Source organism: Triturus cristatus, chromosome 4_1 (genome assembly GCF_964204655.1).
Source record: "Triturus cristatus chromosome 4_1, aTriCri1.1, whole genome shotgun sequence".
NCBI classification, from domain to species: domain Eukaryota; kingdom Metazoa; phylum Chordata; class Amphibia; order Caudata; family Salamandridae; genus Triturus; species Triturus cristatus.
Window position 1 is genome coordinate 844,312,756 of NC_140585.1, and position 22,849 is coordinate 844,335,604.

A 22,849-nucleotide genomic window follows, 5' to 3' on the forward strand; every position below is an offset into this window, starting at 1 on the left:
ATTCTCCGTTGAACGTCGAAGTTCTTTATCTTCCTCTCCTTCTTCATCGTCCCGGCTCTGTGTTCCTGGTTGTGAGATGAAAACTCCAACTTTTCAGTGGTTTTCTGCTTGATTTCTTCTCCTTTTTTCCCAAAACTCGAACTCCTCAGTGAAGATCCAGACCCAACGGCAGAAAAAAGAATCTGAAGACGCCGACGTCACGGAAGGACACCAAATGGTGGGACGTCGATGCCAACCTGGGCCAAGAAAAAAAAAAAAAGAGAAACAACACTACGATTCCGGACCCAACCACTAGACCGTGGAATAATGCACAGCATAGCAAATCAAGAAAGATTCACGCTGCAAAACCAGACGTAACGTTTGCAATTTTGGCCTCAGCTTCCATCAAAGTTTCCATATAGGACCCCGTGTGGGGTCCATACCAAACGTCGGCAGGAGGATATGGGGGATTGATTGCTGTTCACACTAAGTGTCATAAATATGCCTAATATTAGCCAATAAAATGTGGTAACCTTTTTGTAAAACTTGTGTGGGCTTGGTAAAGCCCTGCTAGGCATGGAGGGCTAATAAGTGCTTTTAAGTTTGTAAACCGCTGACGTGGCTTTTTTCTGCTATGCTGCTTGACATAAAAAGTCTATGCATTTAGTTCCCTCACAAACCACGTTCTGCCCTCCTAGACTTCAGTTTCGAGGTTCTCAGCATGTTGGAAAACCAGATACTGTGGGAACTATCACTGTGCAGGAAGGCTTTCAGGGGATAGTTAGAAATTGAAGCACTTAAAAAGCAAGTAAAGTGAGCTAATAAGGCCTCGGGATCAGATGCAGCCTAACACTAAAAGCTGCAGCAATCTTGGCTGAATACTTCTTCGACACTGCCATATTTCAGGGCATTGGACCCACGCAGCTGCCTCAAGCCATATGCAGAGTAAGGGAGCAACAGATGACAGAACAGTCAGTCCAACAATAGGTCAATACAATTGATAATGATTAAATTGTTACAAAAAAACATACAACCCAATATGTAGCCCACAGAACGAGCCGACCGTTACTGGTAAATAGCCAAATTCTACAATCAGTCAGTTCCCACAGCAACATGCATAATAAATGGCACATGATTATCACTTTGCTAAAGTGTATCGAGACCTGTCCACAAACATCTAAAAGGCCGGTGTAATGTTGGAGTTGTCGGCGGCCAACAACTTACCACAAAAGAAATGGTATAGTATGCCTTTGGCATAAACAGAATAGGAGAGTGGTGTATAGGTCATCACAAACCAACTAAATAGAGCGACACAGCCATAGATGGTTGTACCTACAGAGCTGCTCTCTACACCCAATACCGAGTTGGATGTTCAATTCCAAAAGAGAATTTTAAAACGATTTGTTTTTGCCAGATCAGGGAGCGAGGTGTAATGCAGCAACTTCACTATAAGAAAGTTCAAGTCCCAATGTTTGCTGAGGATTGTATCAAATCTCTGCAGTTTACGTTTCACCCAGAGAGGTAGTTTATTAAGGTGAATGAACGTCCCCTACTTTATGCGCTTCAGGCTTGCGTGAGAGCTCAGAACCTTCACACTAACCATAGGTGCATAAAATAGTTTCAATAGCATATTTACTTGGCTGGTATCGAGAGGTCGGTTGTGTTTAAACAGACCAGCTTCTCCCACCGTCTATACCTACATGGCATGGGTGTGCAGCAAGACGTCATTTCTGGTCAGCTGCTTTACACATGAACGGGGTAAGGGAGGGAGCCCCAGGTGAAACACCTAGTGTGGCCTACTTCAGTCTCAAAAGGTGGCACAATAGGCGATCATCAAGCCCTGTGTAGCATAGCACTTATGTAATAGGCTTTTGGGGTGCAGCTTTTGACACTATATCCTTTGACCCATGTAGAAGGCTAGTTAAGAATTGTCAATTTAATTCATTTCATGCAGAAATTATTTCTTTGGAAATACATAAGTGAAGAATTCCTCCAGTGATGAGTCAGTAAATAAGACAGTCTTCTTGGCGTGGTAGGGTAAATCGCTACCCGAAACGGCTATCACAGTACCAGATTATACACATTTTCAGGAACATGATGCTTGCAATATGAAAATGTAGCTAAGTGAGGACTTCGTCCACCAGGTAGCGGCGATATTTCATTTAAAAGGAAGACCCTGGACTACAGTTAGGCAGGTTTTGTGGAGTCAACCCACAAAAGCAAGACTGCGCCTAGTAGAATGCAACAAGCAGAAAGGCAAGTGAAAACACAAACGTTCACCCAGCATACCACCACCACTGGATAAAGGAATAATTTGCATAATTGAAAACTCAGCAACATACACACAAAGAACCAACACTGCAGAGTTTTTTCATTATGTTCTGCTATAGTTAACAGAGACAAATGCACAATGTTGGGCAGATGCTTCACTTGGAGCACAGCTGTTGTGTATTCAGTAGCTTTGTTTAAACTCCTTAACCAGGTCCCCAGACATCATTAATTAGCAAAGGCTAAAGGTAAGGAAAAATATGTGGATGTGCTTCTATGAACACTACAACGCTTGCAGAGGTGGGTGCAAGCAGCAGACTGCAGTGCTCCAACCTGGAGAGCATGGATGTGACTTTTGTTCTTCCATGCTAAGCACAAACTACCTTCTACATATATGACTGATCATTCTGTTATGGAATTGATGTACACTTGGCATGTGTGTGCGCTGAAAGCTCTCTGTCTAGCCCAATTATAAAAAGAACCACGAGGTAATAATGATAGTGAGCAACCGGCATCCTCTTGCCTCCCTGTACTTTGCACTGCCGCACTGGCCACCACATATGTGTGGCTGTGTGAAGAACGCATCTTCTGTAAGCTGCAAATTACAGACGTAAAATCATCAAGTCTTTGGCTGGCTCACGCGTGTCCAGCACATACCTGGCCCTGGGATATGACCATCGAGAGGCGCAGCTAACAGCTGTACTACTAAAAAGGGTGTAAAACAATGTACTAAACAGTGGGGTGGGCATGGTTATACAAGTTTGCGAATAATGGGACTGTAATAAAGCCACATGCTATCTGGAGTCAGAATTTTCATCAGTGTTATTGTGCCAGTGCAGGCAATGCCAGTCTTCGGCGTCTCCTTTCTGCGTAACCAGTGATATGGATTGAAGGTGGAGGTTGTAGAAAAATGTCCATCTCCTTTTCTATAGCGTATGTTTGGTTGGTCGTTTTCAACCATGCAGTTAGCTTTTTAATTTTGTAAAAGTTCAGAAAACCTAGAAAGGATTTAATTTCGGAGGTGTCTTGTTTAATATGTTTTTCGACAGTGATGCTACGTTTGAAGGGGAGTGGCATTAGTAATGTTTCAAATGGAATGGTGCACCAGGAAAATGTTCCGATTCAAATGATATTCCAGATGGTGTATCTCAAAATAGCAAATTTATTTCTTATTTTCTTTATGATCGTAATATATTTTCATGACATAAATACACAAGTCGTCCAGCCAACAGGTTTAGTTAAAAAAAGAGGAATTTTGAACTTCCTCATGGCTCTCAATTATTGCTCGAAATCAATAGTAAGCTTTGGGCTAAAGTAAACTTCCAAAATTTTCAATAAAGATCCAATCCTCATGTGCTCGTATATTAGGTTTCCTTCCAGTGATCCATGTTCAATTGGAGGAAATTGTACCCACTTTTTGGAATGCACAGAAATGGGGAATGCGCTCCCTGCCGATAAGCCTGCCCTTCACCTGTACCATGGATTTTCTGCATTTAACTTTTTTTCGTCGGTGCTTCATGCAAAAACATTCCTTGGCGCGGCATTACTTCCTTCCTTCCTTCATGCCACGGTATGAGTGTCCCAATTCTCGCTCTCAGTCCACCTCTGAAAAGACTCCTGGGGTCAAGAAGGAGCACTTCGGGACGTTCCTGCACGCTCCCCTGCTCTCTTTACCTCACAAGGCTCGCCTGTTCTCCATTGCCTGGCCTTACTATTGATTTCAAGCAATAATTGAGAGCCCTTAGGAAGTTCAAGAATTTCTTTTTTGAACGAAAAGCGTTGGCTGGACGACTTGTGTATTTATATGTCATGAAAATATATTAAGGTCATAAAGAAGAAAATAAGAAATACATTTTCTATTTTGAGATACACCGTCTGCAATATCATTTGAATTTGAACATTTTCCTGGTGCACCATTCTATTTGTAATATTAGTTCCTATATGCGGAGCAGCTATAACAATCAACGGTTGGTACAGGAATTGCAGTGCACAGGACCATGATTTGTTTTACCGTGTAATGAGGTGCAGGATCTAGGGTCCGCTGTTGTTTATTTGAAGTTAGTGGCAATAGCAGCAGATATTTCAATGTCTAATATTTTATATGCTAGTACCATGTGAGTTCTGCATATCAGAAGGGTGAGCTGCTGCAAGGCCAGGTTCAAAGTACAGACAAAGCTTCCTGCGTTGTTTAGCTAGATAATTTACTCTCTGGAGACTGGTTTTCGTAAGAACAAGGCATGAAAACAATTTAGAGTCAAGTTGTGCATCACACTCCCTACTTAACTTGGGATGTGCCCATTTTCCCCAGAGTTTTTACTTTTTAGAAGTGTCCGTCTATGGGCCACAGAAGACTTCCAACACACTGCACCACTCCATTCCACTCTATGCCAATCCACTCTACCCCACTGGACTCCTTGCCTGTACAACATGGCCAAAGACACTGGCATAATTGGCGTTGACAATGCTGGTAAACAAAATATTTGCATTAGCTCTCTGGACCATCCTTTAGATGGCAGAATGATGTAAATAAATACAAGATCCAAGCAGAGAAAATGTTTTACTCAAAAGTGACACCCTTGAAAAAGTGTTTAGAGATCTCTTCCAAAAACAAACAACCAAAAAAATATACTTTATTATTCAAACGGAAAAACACAAATGCGATGGCAACATTTTAAAATGTATCTGATAGCAAGTTCTTCCCCTACATACCAGAAAAGAAAACATTTGTCTGGAAAGTAACAAAATAATTAACAAATTCAAATCATGAACTTGTGTATCATCATTAAGAAAATAGTCATTAGAGTGTTATTAAGTATGCCCATATGAATAAACAGGGCAATACTGTGCTGAAATTGACACATTCAGCCTCCTAAGAAATCATACCATGCAAGACCTGTTGGTACAAAATCTTCCTACGATTTTCCAAAATATCCATTCTTTTGTAGTATATTTTCTCTTTTCGAGAGAAGAGACACCTGAAAAATCCAACTCTCAATTGTAGGGTTGAAATTGGATTTACACTCTTAAAATCTGTTTTCAGACCACAATAAGAGTTTGAATAACTCACAACTTCTTACCACAAGTAAACTCAATCAAGACCACAAGAAAGTATGATGTATTATATCACCCCAAATACAAATTACTTTGACAGTTGGAGAACATGTTCTTAAAGGCTTCAGGTCCCATTTCACAATTTTAGCAGGTATCTGAATTAAAAGCTAAGGCTAGCCATCTTCACCGGTGTCCTGTACACTCCTAATCATATTCTTTGCTGCCCTGTTAGAGCTCATGAGACCAGCTAATCTAGACTCACCAGTCCTTACAGTGGCTATTTAGTACATAAAGTAATTCAGTCTTTGCTAATCTTAATAATTAACTCTGCTGATCACTACTGAAACTGCCTTTAAACTGCACAATATGTCTGAACTCAATTCTGAGTCAGACACCTGCAGAATGGATACTTTAGATTATAAGGTCCTAATATGCCAATCCAGTCAAGATACTAAAATGTCTCAAAAACTCAAATGTTGAACCGGTTACCACCCCTTTCCAAGTTTTACATGAGGCTGTCAAAGAGCAATCCCTGCATGCATTCTACACTGGCAACACAAAAAATTCATAGAACCCGCTGCTCAAGGGAAATGCAATAGCATCATGATCAGGGTTACTGATTATACAGCATTAGTCACCATAAGTGGGAAGGAATATTCACTCAGTTTACAACCGTATGAAAAAGATTTTGAAATCGATACTTTCACCAACTCAAACAAAAACAATCTTAGACTTCCTTATTATTGTCTCAGGAGCAACACTGGTGGCACAAGAACATTGCCATGAACGAAAAGGTTGAACCTCACAGAGAAGACAAAGGTAATCTCTCAACCAGAACCTTGGTGGAAAAAGGCCGAGGTTCCAATATGAAACATGATGGAACATGTTAGGACTCAAAATTTCAAATTTCAAAGAAGATCCCACTGAGACAGACTTTGCACCAGCTGATTAAAGACTCTTTCACTAGGTGAAGTCCTTTTCAACACACTGATGGACATATTGAGATAATAAAAATGGCTACATTTTTTAATTCATCCCAACTCTTGAAATGTACATCAGCAGATGGTCTGATACTCAAGGCATATTATGTTTTCTTTTTCATAATTCAAATTGATTTACTCAATATTAGCATCTTAAATCTAGTTTGTGATATGAGGGGGATGCGTGGGTGATTGTGAAGCTCTGCCATTATAGCACACGGACGTGTTGTGTGCTTACCGATGCTAAACAGTGCTCTAGAATGCCACATACAGATTTTCTATAATAAAGGTGCAAGATAAACCCCAACTTGCCACATATGAACACTCAGTATTACCATCCATACTTGTGGCCCATTTGTTTTTAATTGATGTATTTGTAAACATAGCATTTTCAGGAGAAATGCTCTACTTTATTTCAAGGTGATAAGATCAGTAAATTAAAGATTTATAATTTCAGAAACAGCGATACCACAATTCCACGCTCCTTGACACTTGTTCATGGTAGTCAGAAAGGGTTGTCCCAAGCTCCACAAGGTGCATGCAATATATGCACCAGACCAAGACTGGGATGCACTCTGACAGGAAAATGCCGCTGTCATTGTTTGTGTGGTGAACCACTTTGACTTCTTTGTTCCTTCCATTTGGTTGGAGAAAGAGGACATGGTAGAAGCCCCAACTCCTTTGCAAATATTCACACTTAAAATCACACATTGAAATCAATTAAATTTAACACATCATTTAGTGAATTGTTAATCCCATAATGAGATTCATTGGGATAACTGAGTGATCAATGGACTAGTGTCATCTTTCTAAGAGAGAGACACTCTGACAAATTGGAAGCATCAAAGTTAAGGAGACTACATCTGGGTCAGATGATTTTTTAATTACCCAGACTTCTAGAAGAAGATCAATGTCCATACTCATTGCTTAAAATGTGCAGTTCAGAGGCACTAAATTTAAGAACAAAAGAGTTGCTTTTTGTTAGTAGCTAAAAACGTTTACTGTATTGTTATGTCGATGTTCCTGAAGCCAACTCATTAGTTGCTCATATGCTAGATAAATGCTTTCTCCACCAAATGAAAAAACGTAATAAACCAAGATTTTAATGTTGTTCTGAATCCATCAAAGGGTGGGTCAACTGTGGTGTTGGAGCAAGGGATCAAACTCTTGGACTCTTATGTTTAGAATATCTTCATTACTTTACATTTTATTCAACCTCCCACAAATTATGTTTGTGCCTGCACTTGTGGTTCCTTCCAATTATGACAAAGGGTATTGGACTTGAACCCAAACTCCAGTAGGTATTTTAATACACAGTACAGTACAATACAGAGGCCACAGTGAAATTGGTCAGAAATGTATAACTTAGATGACAGTACATAATTTGGAGGAAATAACTAAAATATGGAATCAGACATCAAGATAGTAAAGGAGTATTAGGATGGGTAATAGCATCAGCTTACTAGAAATTCTCCCCAAAAAATGCAACTGGTACAAGGGAATTTTTGATTGAGTAGAGGTTACTAAAAACCTTAAAGTCGTCTGGTTTTCTGATGTATTGTTTGGTAAATGATGGCCATCACTCACTTCAATGTCATCCCCAACTTGATAAGAAAAAGAAATGCTAAATTCATGCCAACAGACACGTCATTCTGATGGCAGTTTGGAAGCGGTGAAAATCAGATCAATCATCACACACCTGAAGTTTAAGGGGCCAGAAAGCACCTCAAAGAATTCCATGTGTTAATCTTGAGTTCGTTAATTACTTTGGGATTAATCTTGCAAGATTAATCTTGAGGTAATTAATTACGTGTCCCTAGACATAATTCTGTTGCTACATATTCATTGGCAGCTCTCTGGGAGAGAAATTTGAATCACAGCATTGGATTTGTGAAGGCTGAGCTGCTCAAAGTAACTGCTCCAAAAGATCACTCTTGCGTACACCAGACAGAAAGATGGCCTGCTTTAAGCAACCAACAAATTTGGAGTAGAATACAACTGTACCTATATCACAGAAAACAAACTGGGGCAAGCTGGAGGCAGGAGGTATTAGAGAAACTACCTTGAGGAAAATCACCAACATGGACTCTAGAGAATTGTTGCAGAGGGCGATTTGTCAGCGTAACTACAATTCCTACAATGGTATTGGTTGACCTCTGCCACTTCTGTATGGTACTGTCCAGCCTCTCTGGTTGGTGCTCAAATGTCAGTGCCCTGGTGTCAGTGGAAATGGTGACAAAAGCCGACAAAGGAGAAGTTTACTTACTGGTGCTGAGAACAAGGACACAAAGGTGAAAACACAAGTGGACAGTCAAAGCAGAATTCAAAGGTATTGAACGATTGAGATAGATACAGGTGAACTGGAAACGTATCGCAAAGCATAAAAGTCAGAGAATATTTGTCTTTGGAGATGAAGAACAGTTCATAAAACATCCAATTCAATAAAATAGAACTATCCCAATAGCATGTCACCAACTTTGCAGAAGTCAAGTATGCTCACAGTTTCACAAGCAAACTGCAACATACTCAATTTCCTTGAGTAAATATGGTCTCTTCCATATCAGTGTGACGTGAGATACAAGTATGCAGAAAAGTAATAAACTGTAAATGGGATGAATACTAAAGTAAAAACAAGCATTGGCAAAGTCAAAATGTCTAGACGACTAGAAGGTTTAGAAGAAGCAACAGACAAACTAGGATATACAAGGGCAGGTAGGTGATTGAAGGGGAGAAGAAAAGCACAAAGGAGAGAGCAAGAAAAACACATGCATTCCAGAGAATTGCGAAACGCAGAAGAAAAAAGTAGTTTATTATGCATGAGCAATGGAAGAAAACAAGCCATCTAACCAAAAGGATGGTAAAGCTACTGATCAGAAGATAGAAGATGAGAAAGGAAACCCATAGAATAAGAAGCAAGCAAATGAGTTACGAGAAAGCCAACCCATAGTAAGCAGTGGACTGACACAAAGACCAACGTAAGCGCTGCTACTTTCCACAATAGGTCTTTGACAACTGGCAGTTATCACTGTCTGTATGCAAGACTCATAAGCTTAGCAATACATGTTCAAATCATACCTTCTTGAGATGATACGATAGGTGGCATATAGTCCGGAATGTACTCTTTCCTCTCTTCTGCATCTTTGCTTCCGGGCTGGGGAAACTGTAGAACATTATTCTTATTGACAGGAAAATAAGGTATCTGATGCGGAAATGTGACAGGCTCAATGTTGTGGATATAATCTTCCAGCTCATGAAGGTTGACTCCCATCAGCTTAAAAGCTTGACCCACATCATCCAAGAGCGGATCTGTACGCCCATCTGGAAGAAGACAAAATAATTATTTAAAAAGACCTAGTCCAAAGCAGAAAGTTAAATCAAGACATTAACAATATAATTTTGGATTGAGCCTTAATGCCCTTTCAAATACTACACATGAATACATATTTCTAAAACGATGTAATGTACTATTCAATAGTATATACATTGTATATCAAAATTGAAATACAAAGAAAGAGTAGTGATGAAAAGCGTAACACTTGTGTGCTGTGGGGATGAGCCTAGAACATTTAACATGCTGCCTTCAAAATTGAAATCCCACAAGTACCAGGTCATCTCACACAGACCCCCACAACTCTAATGTGTGTGTTCCATGATTACACAACCTTGTGGATGGTAGAGAAAGCACTTGTTATGCTTAGTGTCCAATTCCTTACCTAACAAGCTTTGTTCGGCAACCCTCCTTTAAAAACACCTCAGTCCAAAACTCAAACAAAGGTTTTACACGCATTGCTCCCTAGAAGCTTCCTTTCCTTGAACTTACCAATGATTGAGCCTTGTGTACAGTTTTTCACAAGATGCATGGCTGTCTGTCATAGTGATGTGTAGTGAGAACAGTACCATAAGAATTAATAGGAAGTAGTTGCCTATTGCATTGTTTGTGTAGTTCTTACGTGGCTGGAAGCAGAACAGCATTTCATTAATAACACCATACACACAATATGTACATGGAAATTAGGTACACTAACCAATAATATTGAACATGTGCATAGCAGTTTAAAATCATACAGGCCTGATCAAGGGACTCACATAGGAAAAAAGGTAATTTGTTAGGTTATAAGCAGGGTAATTGGAGTTATGCAGCAGGGGAGGCCCAAATTATGCAGAAGGGTTTGGTGAATTATGTAACAAGAAAAGGCAAACTATGCACATAAACAAACACATTTTGGGTTAGTATTGCTTCATTATTGTGTCATTTTTGAACGTGTTAACACGGTCTGGGCCTCAGTTGCAACTCATTAGTACCAGTTTAACACCCAAACACAGCAATAAGCTACAGAAAGGTGACCAGTCAACCTTTACAAAGTTCCTTCCAATGCGTGACAACAGGTGTAGAAATGTTTTTAGTAACTTTTGAACCGTTTGAGCTAAAAACAAATTTTCTTTTGTTAAATTCTGCAGATTATGCAACAGATTATGGATGATGTGGTAAATTTGGCAAATATATAATTGCTGCACAATCACAGTGGCCCTTGTTATAGGTCACAGATCAGAGATGACATTCGGCTCACACACAGAAATAATGGTGTTCATAACAGGATGCCTCACAAACTAGAGTTCCGGTCACTTGAAATAATGCTTAGTTAAACATCAAAGTTAATCTATTCTACAGTGACAACGGTGGGGGAAAAAATCCGATTCACACTTTCTCAGACCTCATCTGGAAAATTCACGAGGACATAGGTGGATTACTGTACTTCAGGCCCTAGTCTCTTAGTTTAAAGACCTCACACTCTGTAGTGTTTGACACAACGTTATAGCCAATAATAATTAGTGCCACTTGAATTATGCGATCGTGCAGCTGCAGCATTAGTGCATAATTATTGATTTGCTGCATTTGGCACAATCAATCATCTGTTGCATAATCTGTATATTTTAACAAGATACAATTTTGTTTCTAGCTTTATACAGTTCAAAAGTTACTAAAAAGGCAGTGACGTGCTGCTGCCTAGTGGATGGCCTTTTGCAAAGGTTGACTTTCACCCTTCTGTTGCTTATTGCTAAATTTGAGTGTTAAACTGCTACTGATGGGGAATAACCTATGCGTAGACAGTGTTAAGCATATAAATATCAAAATGATTAAGTAATAGTGTAACAAAATGTGCAGCATTACGCTGCATAATTAGTCTTTTTGTACCACTATTTAGTCAAGACAGCCGCATAATTTGTGCTTTTCTGCCGCAGAATTCCAGTGGCCCTAAAAAAAAGGCAACAGTCCAATTCATGCAACCTCTCTTTGCGTTCGGAATCACCTCTAAGTGTCCTGAGTGTAAAACACCCACAAGCTGGCGTCTAAGACGCACTACAAAGACCAGCATTTCTCCACTGAGTAATATTTCCTTACAAATGGAAAAGCTGGAATGTTTTAAGTATGGTTGCATGCCACTCAACAGCAAGCATTACCATGTCCACCCCCTTCCTCACTATCACCATGAGCTCAGGTAAAACTTCACTGTACACTGTCTCTTTTCCCCACTCGTCCCCCAATACAAGTCATTGCCCACATCATCAGTTGTCAAAATCAAGCATTCAAATCTTCTTCTAGATTAACTTTTAATGACAGTAATTGTCAAAAACATTAAACTTTGTTAGTCTGCAACCCTTGAATTTGCTCAACCTCAAAACTGCACTCCAGCAGTTCGGGGCCTAACCCCACCAGCCTAACCATAGGTCTGGCTGGTTCCACCTTGACTCAACTTAAGATGAATTTAAATGACTTGTGGTATTACAAAGTCGCTTTTGTAGGATTTGAATTTCTCTGTTGTCCACTTGTAAACTAGCCTTTCCTTCTTTCTTAAAACCTACTGGTGCTCATCTACATTCAGAGTGCCAGAAGCAAATGCTACCACATATGCTCATTGCCTTCCTACTTCTGATACAGTTCAGCACTAAAACCGTAGTCACTTGAGTCAAAACTTTACAACTTACAACCAGGCATAAATGAATGCCCTCAAATCAATGCAGAATTGCATCTCTTTGTTTCTTATATAGACAACTAAAAGGATAACCAAACAGGACTCAGCTGGTTCAATCATTCCATGAGCTTATAGTTGCTCCCAAACATTGCCAACTCTTTCCTGACACTCAAACTTTCGCACCTAAGTGTGTGTTTTATCAGAACAACACGCTACTCACTGTTAACGTACAAGTCCCAGACACAAGCCGACATCAATTAACTCGATCCTGGCAGCCGCACAAACGCACTTACATTGCAATTCCACAGTTTGCGGTTTTGCAGGTGTTTATCAGTGTTTATATGTTGACAATGGTGAGGGCTATTTCCATTTCAGTGGGGTTTTATCAGTTATTATAGGTTTAAACTTACAACAGGATAGCCTGTGCATTATTGGAATCAATTAACTTATCCTGGCAGCCTCAATAATTGCGCTTACATGGCAATTCTACAGGTTGGAACTACAAATGGATACCATGCTGACCATTGCCACAGCAATAGCAGAGATGGCAGTAAAAATAAGCAAGCTAGAAGCAGAGCAGTATACTCAAGGCGATTCTTGCCAATGTCTTCCAATCGCTGAAAAACGTAGCTTATTGCAGGCGGTGTTCTCCTGGTTAGTTACCGATCTAAAGAGCATCCAGGCCCTTTCAGTCAATCCTACCCTGAGTCAGCCAGCTTACCCAACAAGAGAACAGTGCCAACCAACAAAGCATCTTGGACAATACCTTAATAAAGGGAGCGGAAAACCCAAGGAGAACATGGTCCCCAATTCCAGTGGAAGTAGGAACAGGAGCTCAAAACATATCCATTGGGCAATCAAATTATACTGGGATGCATGCCGTGAGCCCCTCCATCAAGGACTACAGTAGAAAAACTTATCACAAAGGGCTAAGAAACATCAAGAAACATCAGCAACGATTCTCACCTGAACCCTACAGGCACTCATGAATCTCAATCGAAGCCTGCTAAGAAAGTAAGAAGGTCTCTGAGCGGAAGGCCCAACCCACCCAACTTACCGCAAAAGTTGTCCCCAATCTTCCAAAACAAACTCTTAGGGAATGCAGCAAACCGGAAATAGCCCATGAAGCCCAATCGCCATCGCGCTCAGAGGCCCCGGGAAGGAGGTGGACTGCTCATTAAGCCTAAATTGGAATCATAAAACTTCAAAAGCCTCAGACTGCACAGAGGCTAAGAGACAGACCCCACCAAACGTCCTTATAAAGGGGAACATCACCCCCGTTCACTAACCGGACCAACCCACCCTAGGCAGTCCAGTTCTAGAAAAAATAAAAGCACTGAAAATCCCAATGAATATCAAACAGCAATGTCACCATATTCACACCGAAGTACATCTTAAGTTGAAGCATGGACATTCTGAACAGGGCAAATATCCTGCAAATTTGGAGACACATTTCAAACCTAGCACACTACATTTCTAAAGACCTGCTACGAGTCCAGTTGAAGTCCCTAAGCGGTCATGTAACTAAATATTCTACACTAGTCTCTTGGAAAGACTGTGAACACGCCCAAATGATTCTGGCAGAGAAGACCCAATTCACTAACAGGGGGATTTTGGTTCAAGCCCCCCTTACCCCGAAGAAATGTATCCATATACTGACGCAAAGCACTAGCACCAGTCAGCTCATCTGCTAGGGAAGTGTATACTTAGAGTAACAAAGTATGGACTCCACAACAAAATCCCATCCACTATAAAAATTCAGTGCATCTTTGACCCGAATAAGTCAATGGTAGACCTGAGAATCAGAGTAGACACATCAGACCTGGAACCAGTATACAAATGGGGGTGGCCACCTTTCAACCCAGCAGGGAGGATCTAGATTAAATTCTAGCCCTGCCCGCTAACAGAATAAGGTTGTTTACAGAACCCAGCCTCAACGAAGTCCCTCTCAATCATTTTATGGAACACTGCATGGTTAAAGATCACTGTCACCAACAAAGAAGCACTAGCATTCATTTGGAGTGGTGATCTGCTATGTTTCCAAGAGACCTGGGCCACCACACTTTTGTTAATGCCAGGTTTCACGGAAATCCAACAGCCTGCCAAGAAGTTTAACTTCAATGAAATACACTCCTAAATCTGGAGCTAGATATAAATTAAGCTCCCCACTGACCTACCTCAGGTCATGCTTCTTCACCGCATAAAGATGAAAAGGAACAACATATCTATACTACTACTAAATGTATATTTCAACTGTAGAGATAACCCAAGAACAGATAAGATAAAGAACTTGTGTGAACTCTAGTGAGTTAATCATCACCAATGATTTTAACAAGCTCAGTGTGGGGGAAAGCCTGCTGGGCAAGCGTGTCACTGACGCAGTGGGGAAAATGTTAATTCATTTCTCAAACCTTACCAGCAAAACGGTGTCATCAGGGCAAACCTGCCAATGTCCTTTAACTTTTCAACATTGGATTTTTGGACTTTCCCATTGAAATAAAGCACTCTAGCGATCATCTACCATTAATCGCCACACTAGCACTGCAGCCATTGACAGGCCAGAAAACATATCTTGGGCACGACCACTAGGGAAGAAATCTATAAACTGCTAAGAAGAGTGAAATGAAGAAAGGTAAACATCACGAATCTGGCTGCCTGTAAGTCGAAATGGCTACGGGGCAACAGCCATAGCACAGGGTCAAACACCTTTTTGCAATGGCCGAAAACAGTAAAAGTCTGTCACAAATTGCTGCAAGGGAGAACAGACAAATGCCAAGGGAACCGCGGAATGGAGTATCGTCTCCAAACTCACTATAGTAAGGCTGTGAAAGATATAAAAGATAGCAAGAGAACTCTCAGGAAGGCCAAGCCGCAACTCATACCAAACAGGAACATGGAACATCTTGATAACCTAGCCTTAGCTAGGAAACATCACAATAGGCTAATATGGCAACACAAACTACAACAACAGGAAGCGCAATGGCTCCCCTTCTTCAAACAACTGAGACATTCTAACCAGGCCGAGTTGTGGCAGTATATCAACAGTCAAAAGGGTCACTCTTTGGACAAATGTAATGGTGTAACAACCGTATCTTGAGTCATTCATGTCAAAACACTGCATTATAACCCTTTGACCAGTCCAAATGATTCAGTTTGGATCATGCCATAGGAAAGCCCAGCACGCAATCAACCATTGTCTAAGGCCAATAACTCTCAATCGAGCAGCCCATGCTATCTCAGACCCTTGTGTATCACAACTGAGTTGCTACAATACTGAAGAGAATAAGACAATATGGGGTCCCGGGATCGAAAGGGCTTCTTTTAAGGAGGACAATGAATTTTGGGTACCTTTGCTCTCCCCACTATACCAGCACTGCTTTACAACAGCTACTGTCCCAGAGTCCTGGTGCAGATCAATCTTGCACCCAATTCGCAAAAAAGAATTTAACACAGATCCATCTAATTACAGAATGATCGCCTTGCTAGACATCGAAGCAAAGGCTTTTGCCAGTGCCATACTACAGTTCCTGGAAAGCTGGGTCAGGGATGAGGGCATTCTGCCTTTTACTCCAATGAAGTTTCAGGGAAGGAGCTTCCACCATTAATAAAATTATGGCACTGGCTTTTTTGGTATATCATGCGACCCAACCAAGTAATTCCCCGCTTTACGTATGTTCTGTTGACTACACTGCAGCATTCGACGGGGTGGATGGGCAAATTCTCTGGAACAAACTAACTAGCCGGGGAATCCCGAAAAAACTGCTGGATGCAATAATCTCCCTTTCAAGCTGACATACAATTCAGCAACTCCTAACGTTTATACCAACAAAGTCTTAAAGCAAGGATGTGTCTTGACACCTTTGCTTTTTAATTATTATACAATGATCGTGGGCCATCATTACAAACTGCAAATATGTCTGCACCCAAAATTGGCTAGAAGTGCTTATTCCTGATGCAGCACGCAGATGACATTATCTTAATGGATCACACCAGGTGGGCGATACGAAAAGCTCTGGATGCCCCCAACGTATACAACAACAAAAATAAACTGGTCGCGAACTGCAAAATAACAAAGGTTGTCACTTTAGGCGATATTTAAACAAGAACAAACTACAATGGACACTAGGCAATTTAAAGATAAAAAATGACACAAAATACAACTATCTAGGTGCATGGTTCACTACCAATGGAAAGTGGAAACTACATCCCATTTGCATGGAAGAGAAAGGCAAGGCAGTGACTTCTGCTTTGTGTAAACTCTATTCAAACTTGTACAGCCCGTCTACAGGAGCAATAAAGAGGGTAATACGAGCCAAACTCCTCTCACCCATTAGGTATGGTCAATTTGCTTTCCCCGAGAACTTAACAATAATGGAAAGGGCGCAGTGCAGCGCCCATCAGCGTATCTTTGGTATACCCTCACATGTTCGAATCTTTCTACTATGACTTGAGTTCAGCCTGTGTAAACAATCCCTTGAGAATATGGTGGCCTTTGTTCATTACCACCAAAAAGTCCACACCTCAAAAGCTTATACAATGAAACAGGTCCTTAAACAGATATTTGCAGCTGGGAGGAATCCATGGTCAGAATATCGGTCAGCAGCATGCTCCAAATTAAACCTGGCCTGGGAGAACTGGGAAGATAGCTCAATCCAACCGAGACTACTAAAAACCATACTGATGAAACAAGTCAGGCTCCTCTGTAGACAAAAAAACATCAATAACATAGAAGATTCAAAATCTAACATCAGGGCAATTATAAACTCATATAGAGAAAAGCCAGTCCAGCCTTGCCTGAACAGTGCACGGAGGGAGAAAACACTAAACCATATTCTTTATGCAAGATTAATGGCCCTTCCAGTAAAAGCTACAACTAAGTTGGAATTCATCTTGTGATTCAGGAGTACAGTCAAAAAGCCCAGAAGGTTGGTGGACACGCTGGTGACAGGAAGGATGCTATAACAATGGGGCTCTCGGATTAATGGCAGCACAGAGAACGCGCAAAAGGGCCCCTCAAGCACTGTTACCATACTGGTGTCAGGAATGTCTCGATAAGTGCTGGGCATGCGGATCACTGGGCCAAATATTAGCCGAGCCAAAAACGATGTACTGCATAATATGAACTAATGCTGACAGATCTGCATGCCGTTCTAATTGTTCTTGTATTGTTCTTTTAAAATTATATAATGCCTAAACTCAACTAGATTGAGACGCCAATGAATTTTAAATGTGTTTTATGCTAAGTATAGCCTGACCACATATTTAGCGCAGCATATTTTAGGTGAGGTGATGCCTCTTTTTGTAACAATTTTAATTAACGGCACAAATAAATGTATTACTTACATCAGAGATTACATTCAAAGAAGAGCACAATTAAAGTACTGCAACGCGGAATTTAGGAGGCCCATGCAACATGAAATTTAAGCAGCCCATGCAACTAAAAGCTATCACTTGTGTTTGGTCACAAATCCCCTTGAAAACCTTCTTTAAAAAAAATGTTTTATTGAATCACCATATGCAAACAGTAGCAATTATTACAATCATATTGGAGCAGCAATACAAAAACCACATAATATACATTAGTGTTTCTGTTTTCTGTAACTCAAACCCTCCTCCCCCACCCTTATCCCAGCACCCCCATGGCAGAGCAGGAAGGAGAAGAAAGCAACATACCACATGTTCGACAGTGTACAGGAATGTAACTTCATATCTTATCACAGCATTCTATCTTCAATAGCTAACTTTATTACTTACACTTATACTAGATCAGGGTGCTCTAACAAGTACGTGGTGAGTGGAGCCCAAACGTCTTAAGGCCTGGAGGCCTCTGGTAGCTCCTCGGCATAAACATTCATTTGTTCCTTACAGAAGACGAGATCCTAAATCCACTTGACCAAGGTTGGTACTGCCTTGGTGTTCCAGTGCATAGCAACAGCACGCTTAGCAAACAGAGTGGCTATTGCAACTATACGTCGGGTTACATGGTTTGATTCTGTTTAAAAGCCCCATCAAACGCACCTCCGGCGAGCATTAAATTTTTTCCAGTGTCATATGTAAGAGCCCTCACTACTCTCTGCCAGAAATTCATTATAGCAGGGCATCCCCATGCTAAGTGTATGAAATCCGCTGCATCCTGCCTGCATTCCGCATCACCCCGAAACCCAAATTTCAACAATTGCGCGGGTGTAATATATCTGATGCAAATATTTAAAATGAATAATACAGAGATTACAATTGGCAGTAAGGTGACCAGACAGTTTGCAGCAGACCTCCCAGTTTTCCGGGGACAGGGGGACCGCCAGGACAGCATTCCATTTGTCTAGTGCAGGGGAATCAGACCACTTATTCTCTAGTTGAGAGGCACCATATATTCTGGTAATCAGCCCTCTACTTTCACCCCTTTTAGCACGGCTTGTAACGCCTTTAGCCCACGTGGTTCCTGAGGAAAGTCCGGGTAAAGGGAGAGCACCGCTGCACGCAGCATGGCATTTATGAAACTGTGCATTGCTCTATATGCTGGACCGGCTTGAAAATCAGTCAGAGATAAGAAAGCGCCATTTCGATACATGTCCCTAAATTTAGTAATCCCTGCACTTTGAAGGAAGTCAAGGGCCCCCCCGCTCAGTGCCGCCAAGATTTCCGGATGGGCAGCGATTGGCATATCAGGTGCATATATATATATGATCTCTCCCAAAACGGGCAGCAAGGGTGCCCCATGCCCAGACAGTGCAACTTACCGAGTTAATTTTCCTCCTATTACCTCCCTCGCACTTATACAGAATACTAGCAGACAACGGCATTGGATATGCAGTGTCCGCCTCCACAGCTAAATGTGGCATATATTTCTGCGGGAAGAAACAATAATGCACGAACTGCACCTGTGCACACAAATATTAGAGACGCGGGTCTGGTGCTTTCAACCACCCCCCACGTTCAAAGGGCAATGTTAACGTGCTCCAACTGCACCTCGGTTGCTTGCCAGCCCACACCACCGACAGCAGACAGGACTGCAGCGTCTTAAAGAATGTTACATTTAGCTTTAGTGGGATATTGACAAATAGGTAAAGGAGCTTAGGAAGCACAGTCATCTTCACTACAGCGATTTGGTCTGCCAGTGACAACAGCAGGCGCATCCATCGGGAAATCTGTTCCGCGATAGTGGTGACAGCGCATCCATAATTCATATTTAGTACAGTCTCAGGTCTCTATGTACCCAAACTCCCAGGTACCTCACAGGGTCTACAGACCAAGTGAGGGGGTAATCTAGTGAAATAGTAGTCTGTTAATGGTAAAATCATGGACTTTGCCCAGGTTATCACCAACCCGGATTGCCTCTCGAATACAAGATACTCAAGTAATAAAGATGCTAAATGTGTAGCCGGATCTCTGACGTTTAATATCATATCGTCCGCATAGAGTGAAATAACTAGCCGACGCTGCCTGAACCCCAGTGCGGCCTCTGCATGTTTCTGGAGCACTTTACATGCCAGCAGTTCCAATCCCAGAGAAAAAAGCATCTGAGAAAGAGGGCAGCCCTGCCTTGTACCCCTTGTATCCTGGTCCTAGGATGCTTGTTTCCAGTCCAGGGAGGACCTGGGTTGGCAGTTCGGGCTGGACTGTTCCCATGGGGCACAGGGTCAAGACTGATTTGCATATGGCTGGGTTCAGACTGGAGTGGCATGTTGAGCAAAAAAACAATGGATTTAGGCCCAGATCTCTGTACTGGGGCGAATGTATGACATTGTTCTGCATTCTGTCCATCAACTGTTGTTTTTGCATTTATCCAAGAAAGCTAACACATTACAGATGTTTTAGGGGCTGTTTAACCCACGCATATTCCATGTTATTAACTTAACCCCCAGACCCGCAACACCACATACCTTTGATTAGTACCATTACGTGCAATACACAGATGTGATCAGAACATTGGAAAGAACATTGAATCTACTCCCCCCCCCCCATGTCCGCCAGGTAACCCCCACCCCCACAACCCCCTCACCCACTTCAGCACTCCCAACTTGCTAAAGGCAACCCAATCTGAAATTAATGAACAGCCCAATACCCATATAAAACAAATGAACAGTTGGGGTACACCCATTATGCGACACAAGAGTGCAGTCAGCCTCCCGATGTAAGGGGGAGGTGACCGAGTACGTCTATGGTTCAACGAAGCAGCGCCAATCAGCTATCAAGTATTGTAGGTCAGCACCAATTTACAGTTTTGCGTTGCATACCCATGCCCACAGCGAGACATCAATCCCAGATGCAGTTTTTCCAGCACAGTATTAGAACAACAATTAACGTAACCAAATTTTAGGGAGGAGGAGGTGAGTCCAGCCCCATCTCACCCACCAGAGCGGTTCAGCAGCTGTTACCCATCCCCAGTGATACACTTACAACTGGTAGTTACAGTCCAGTTCTCACAGTTCCTCCTCATCTGGTTCAGTAGTGGTTTCACTGCAGCGCTTTAAGTGTTTCACATGTTTCATGGCAGACCTTGGATTGGTAAAGATCTTGGAAGCACCCTCTGATCCTCAATTGCGCTGGGTAAAGCATGGCATATGGGATTTCCTCTGCCTGCAATAACTTTTTTGTAGGGATGAAATCTCTCCTGGCAGCCTGACCTCAGTGGTGAAATCCAGAAAAAACGCCAATGCGTTCCCCTGATGCATGATCTGTCCTTTCTCCCGGGCAAGGCGGAAGATCGTGCCCCGGTCGCGGTAATTTAGTAGCCGTGTAATCATGGGTCGAGACGGGGTGCCCGGGCACATCGCCAGGGAACGGTAGGCTCACTCTACTATTAGCATAGGAGATAGATTGTCAGTGCCAAAGATCTCTTTAAGCGGCCCTTCCACAAATAGTTCCATTTTACCAACATTGGCCGACTCCGGTTGCCTTGTTATCCTTAAGTTATTCCTCCTGGACCTCACCTCCAGGTCCTCATTCTTGGCTTGGATCATTGCAAGCACCTTCTGCAGGTTTATAGTTTTGTCCGACACAGTGTGAAAGTCTTCCTCCACAGTAGACACTCGCTGCCCAACCTCACCCTGACTGGTACCCTGCTTCTCAAGCTTCACCGTCATATGATCGATGCGTAGATTTAGCGCATCTATCTTGCAGTCAATTAACTGCAGGCTGTGTTGCATCTGGAGGAGTGTGGATTTCAGAGTTGGGGCAGTTTCCGAGGGGGCCTCTACATCAGAGTCCAAGGTCGGCTTATGTTGTGATCTGCCGGATTTGCGCATTTCATATGTGAGGCGTGGCTGTGTCTTGTCCGGCTTGCCCATGATGCCGAGCCCCCCAAGAGAGGTGACGGCCCGCTCCCCCGTACAGGCTAAGCACAGCAGTCCTGAGCCACCGGTCCCATCCACACACCCAAAGCGGATGCCCCGTGGTGTCAATATGCTACCATCTCTGCTGTACAGAGCTGCCACGGTGTCCGATGTCCTGCACACCCAGCCCGTGCACTCCGCGGTGCAATATGGCTCCCAGTTGGGTCAGCAAGTCCAGAAGATTAGTCCTCAGGCAAGCATCCCACAGCCACCTGCCCACACTGCAATATAGCAGGCCTAGGCCGCCGCACCTTCACACCCTGGGGTAGCTCAATTCCACCGCAGCTCGCGTGTCCGCACATCTATTAGGTCGCTGCAGGGAGCTCTGATCGTAGGCAGGTAGCCTGTCGTCTCAGTCCAGCCTCTGGGCTAACATCACTGCAGGCAGAATGTTCATTGTTAAAGAAAAATCTTTAGCTGAATTTGTGCTTCGTAGGGCAACCACTTAAGGGATTTTAGGACTGGGGATATATGCTTATTTCTTTTGGTACCCGTAACAAATCTGGCCACAGCGTTCAGTGATGCCCTTAGTGGAGCCAAGGTATATTTGGGGAGGCCACAGAGCGTAGCACTGCTATAGTCTAGTCTCGGCAAAACAAGCGCTTGGACCAAACTTCTTGAAATCCGTTTGTGGAAGGAATGGTTTGATATTTCTGAGTATTCTCAAGTGATTAGCTCCCTTACACACATTGCTGATATGATTCTTCCTGTTCAGATGCTTGTCCAGGCTGATTCCGAGAGATTTGGCTGAGTCTATAATAAGGTGGGGGGAGGGGGGAGCAGTTGAAGGCAGTAATGTGATTCAACCAAAGGTCTAACTTGGGGATGTGGTTCGGAAGAGAGATGAGAAGGAATTCGGTTTTGGAGGTGTTGAGCAGGAGGTGGTTCTCGGTTAACCAGTTTTGACTAGACGTTAGGGTAGTGTGGAGTGAAATGATGTTATCCGGGAAGGAGATTTTCAAATAGAGTTGAGTATCGTCCACGTACATATGGAAGAGAATGTTCATGGAATTTAGTGCATTAGCTAATGGTTCCAAGAACAGGCTGAAGATTATAGGAGATAGGGCGGACCCTTGCGGGACCCCATGAATACTGGAGAGGGCTGGGAGTGGTTCGCATCGACTCTTTGTGATCTGTGGTAGAGGAAGGACGAGAACCATTGTAACACCCGACCAGAGAAGCCCATCCAGAATGGATAGGAGGTTGTCATGATTGACAGTGTTGAAGGCGGAGGAAAGGTTAAGGAGGATTAGGAGGCAGGATTCAT

General features: G+C 42.4%; 1 protein-coding gene across 2 annotated transcripts in view; it reads right to left on the bottom strand.

Moving 5' to 3' along the window:
* The window catches only part of TAF3 (TATA-box binding protein associated factor 3), a 626,060-nt gene that overhangs the window by 469,582 nt on the left and 133,629 nt on the right, over positions 1–22,849 (bottom strand). For both annotated transcript variants that reach the window (XM_085653532.1, XM_085653531.1), the window contains exon 2: positions 9,354–9,596. In XM_085653532.1, coding sequence (XP_085509658.1) covers positions 9,354–9,596 — 243 coding nt within the window. The remainder of the gene's footprint in view (positions 1–9,353; positions 9,597–22,849) is intronic.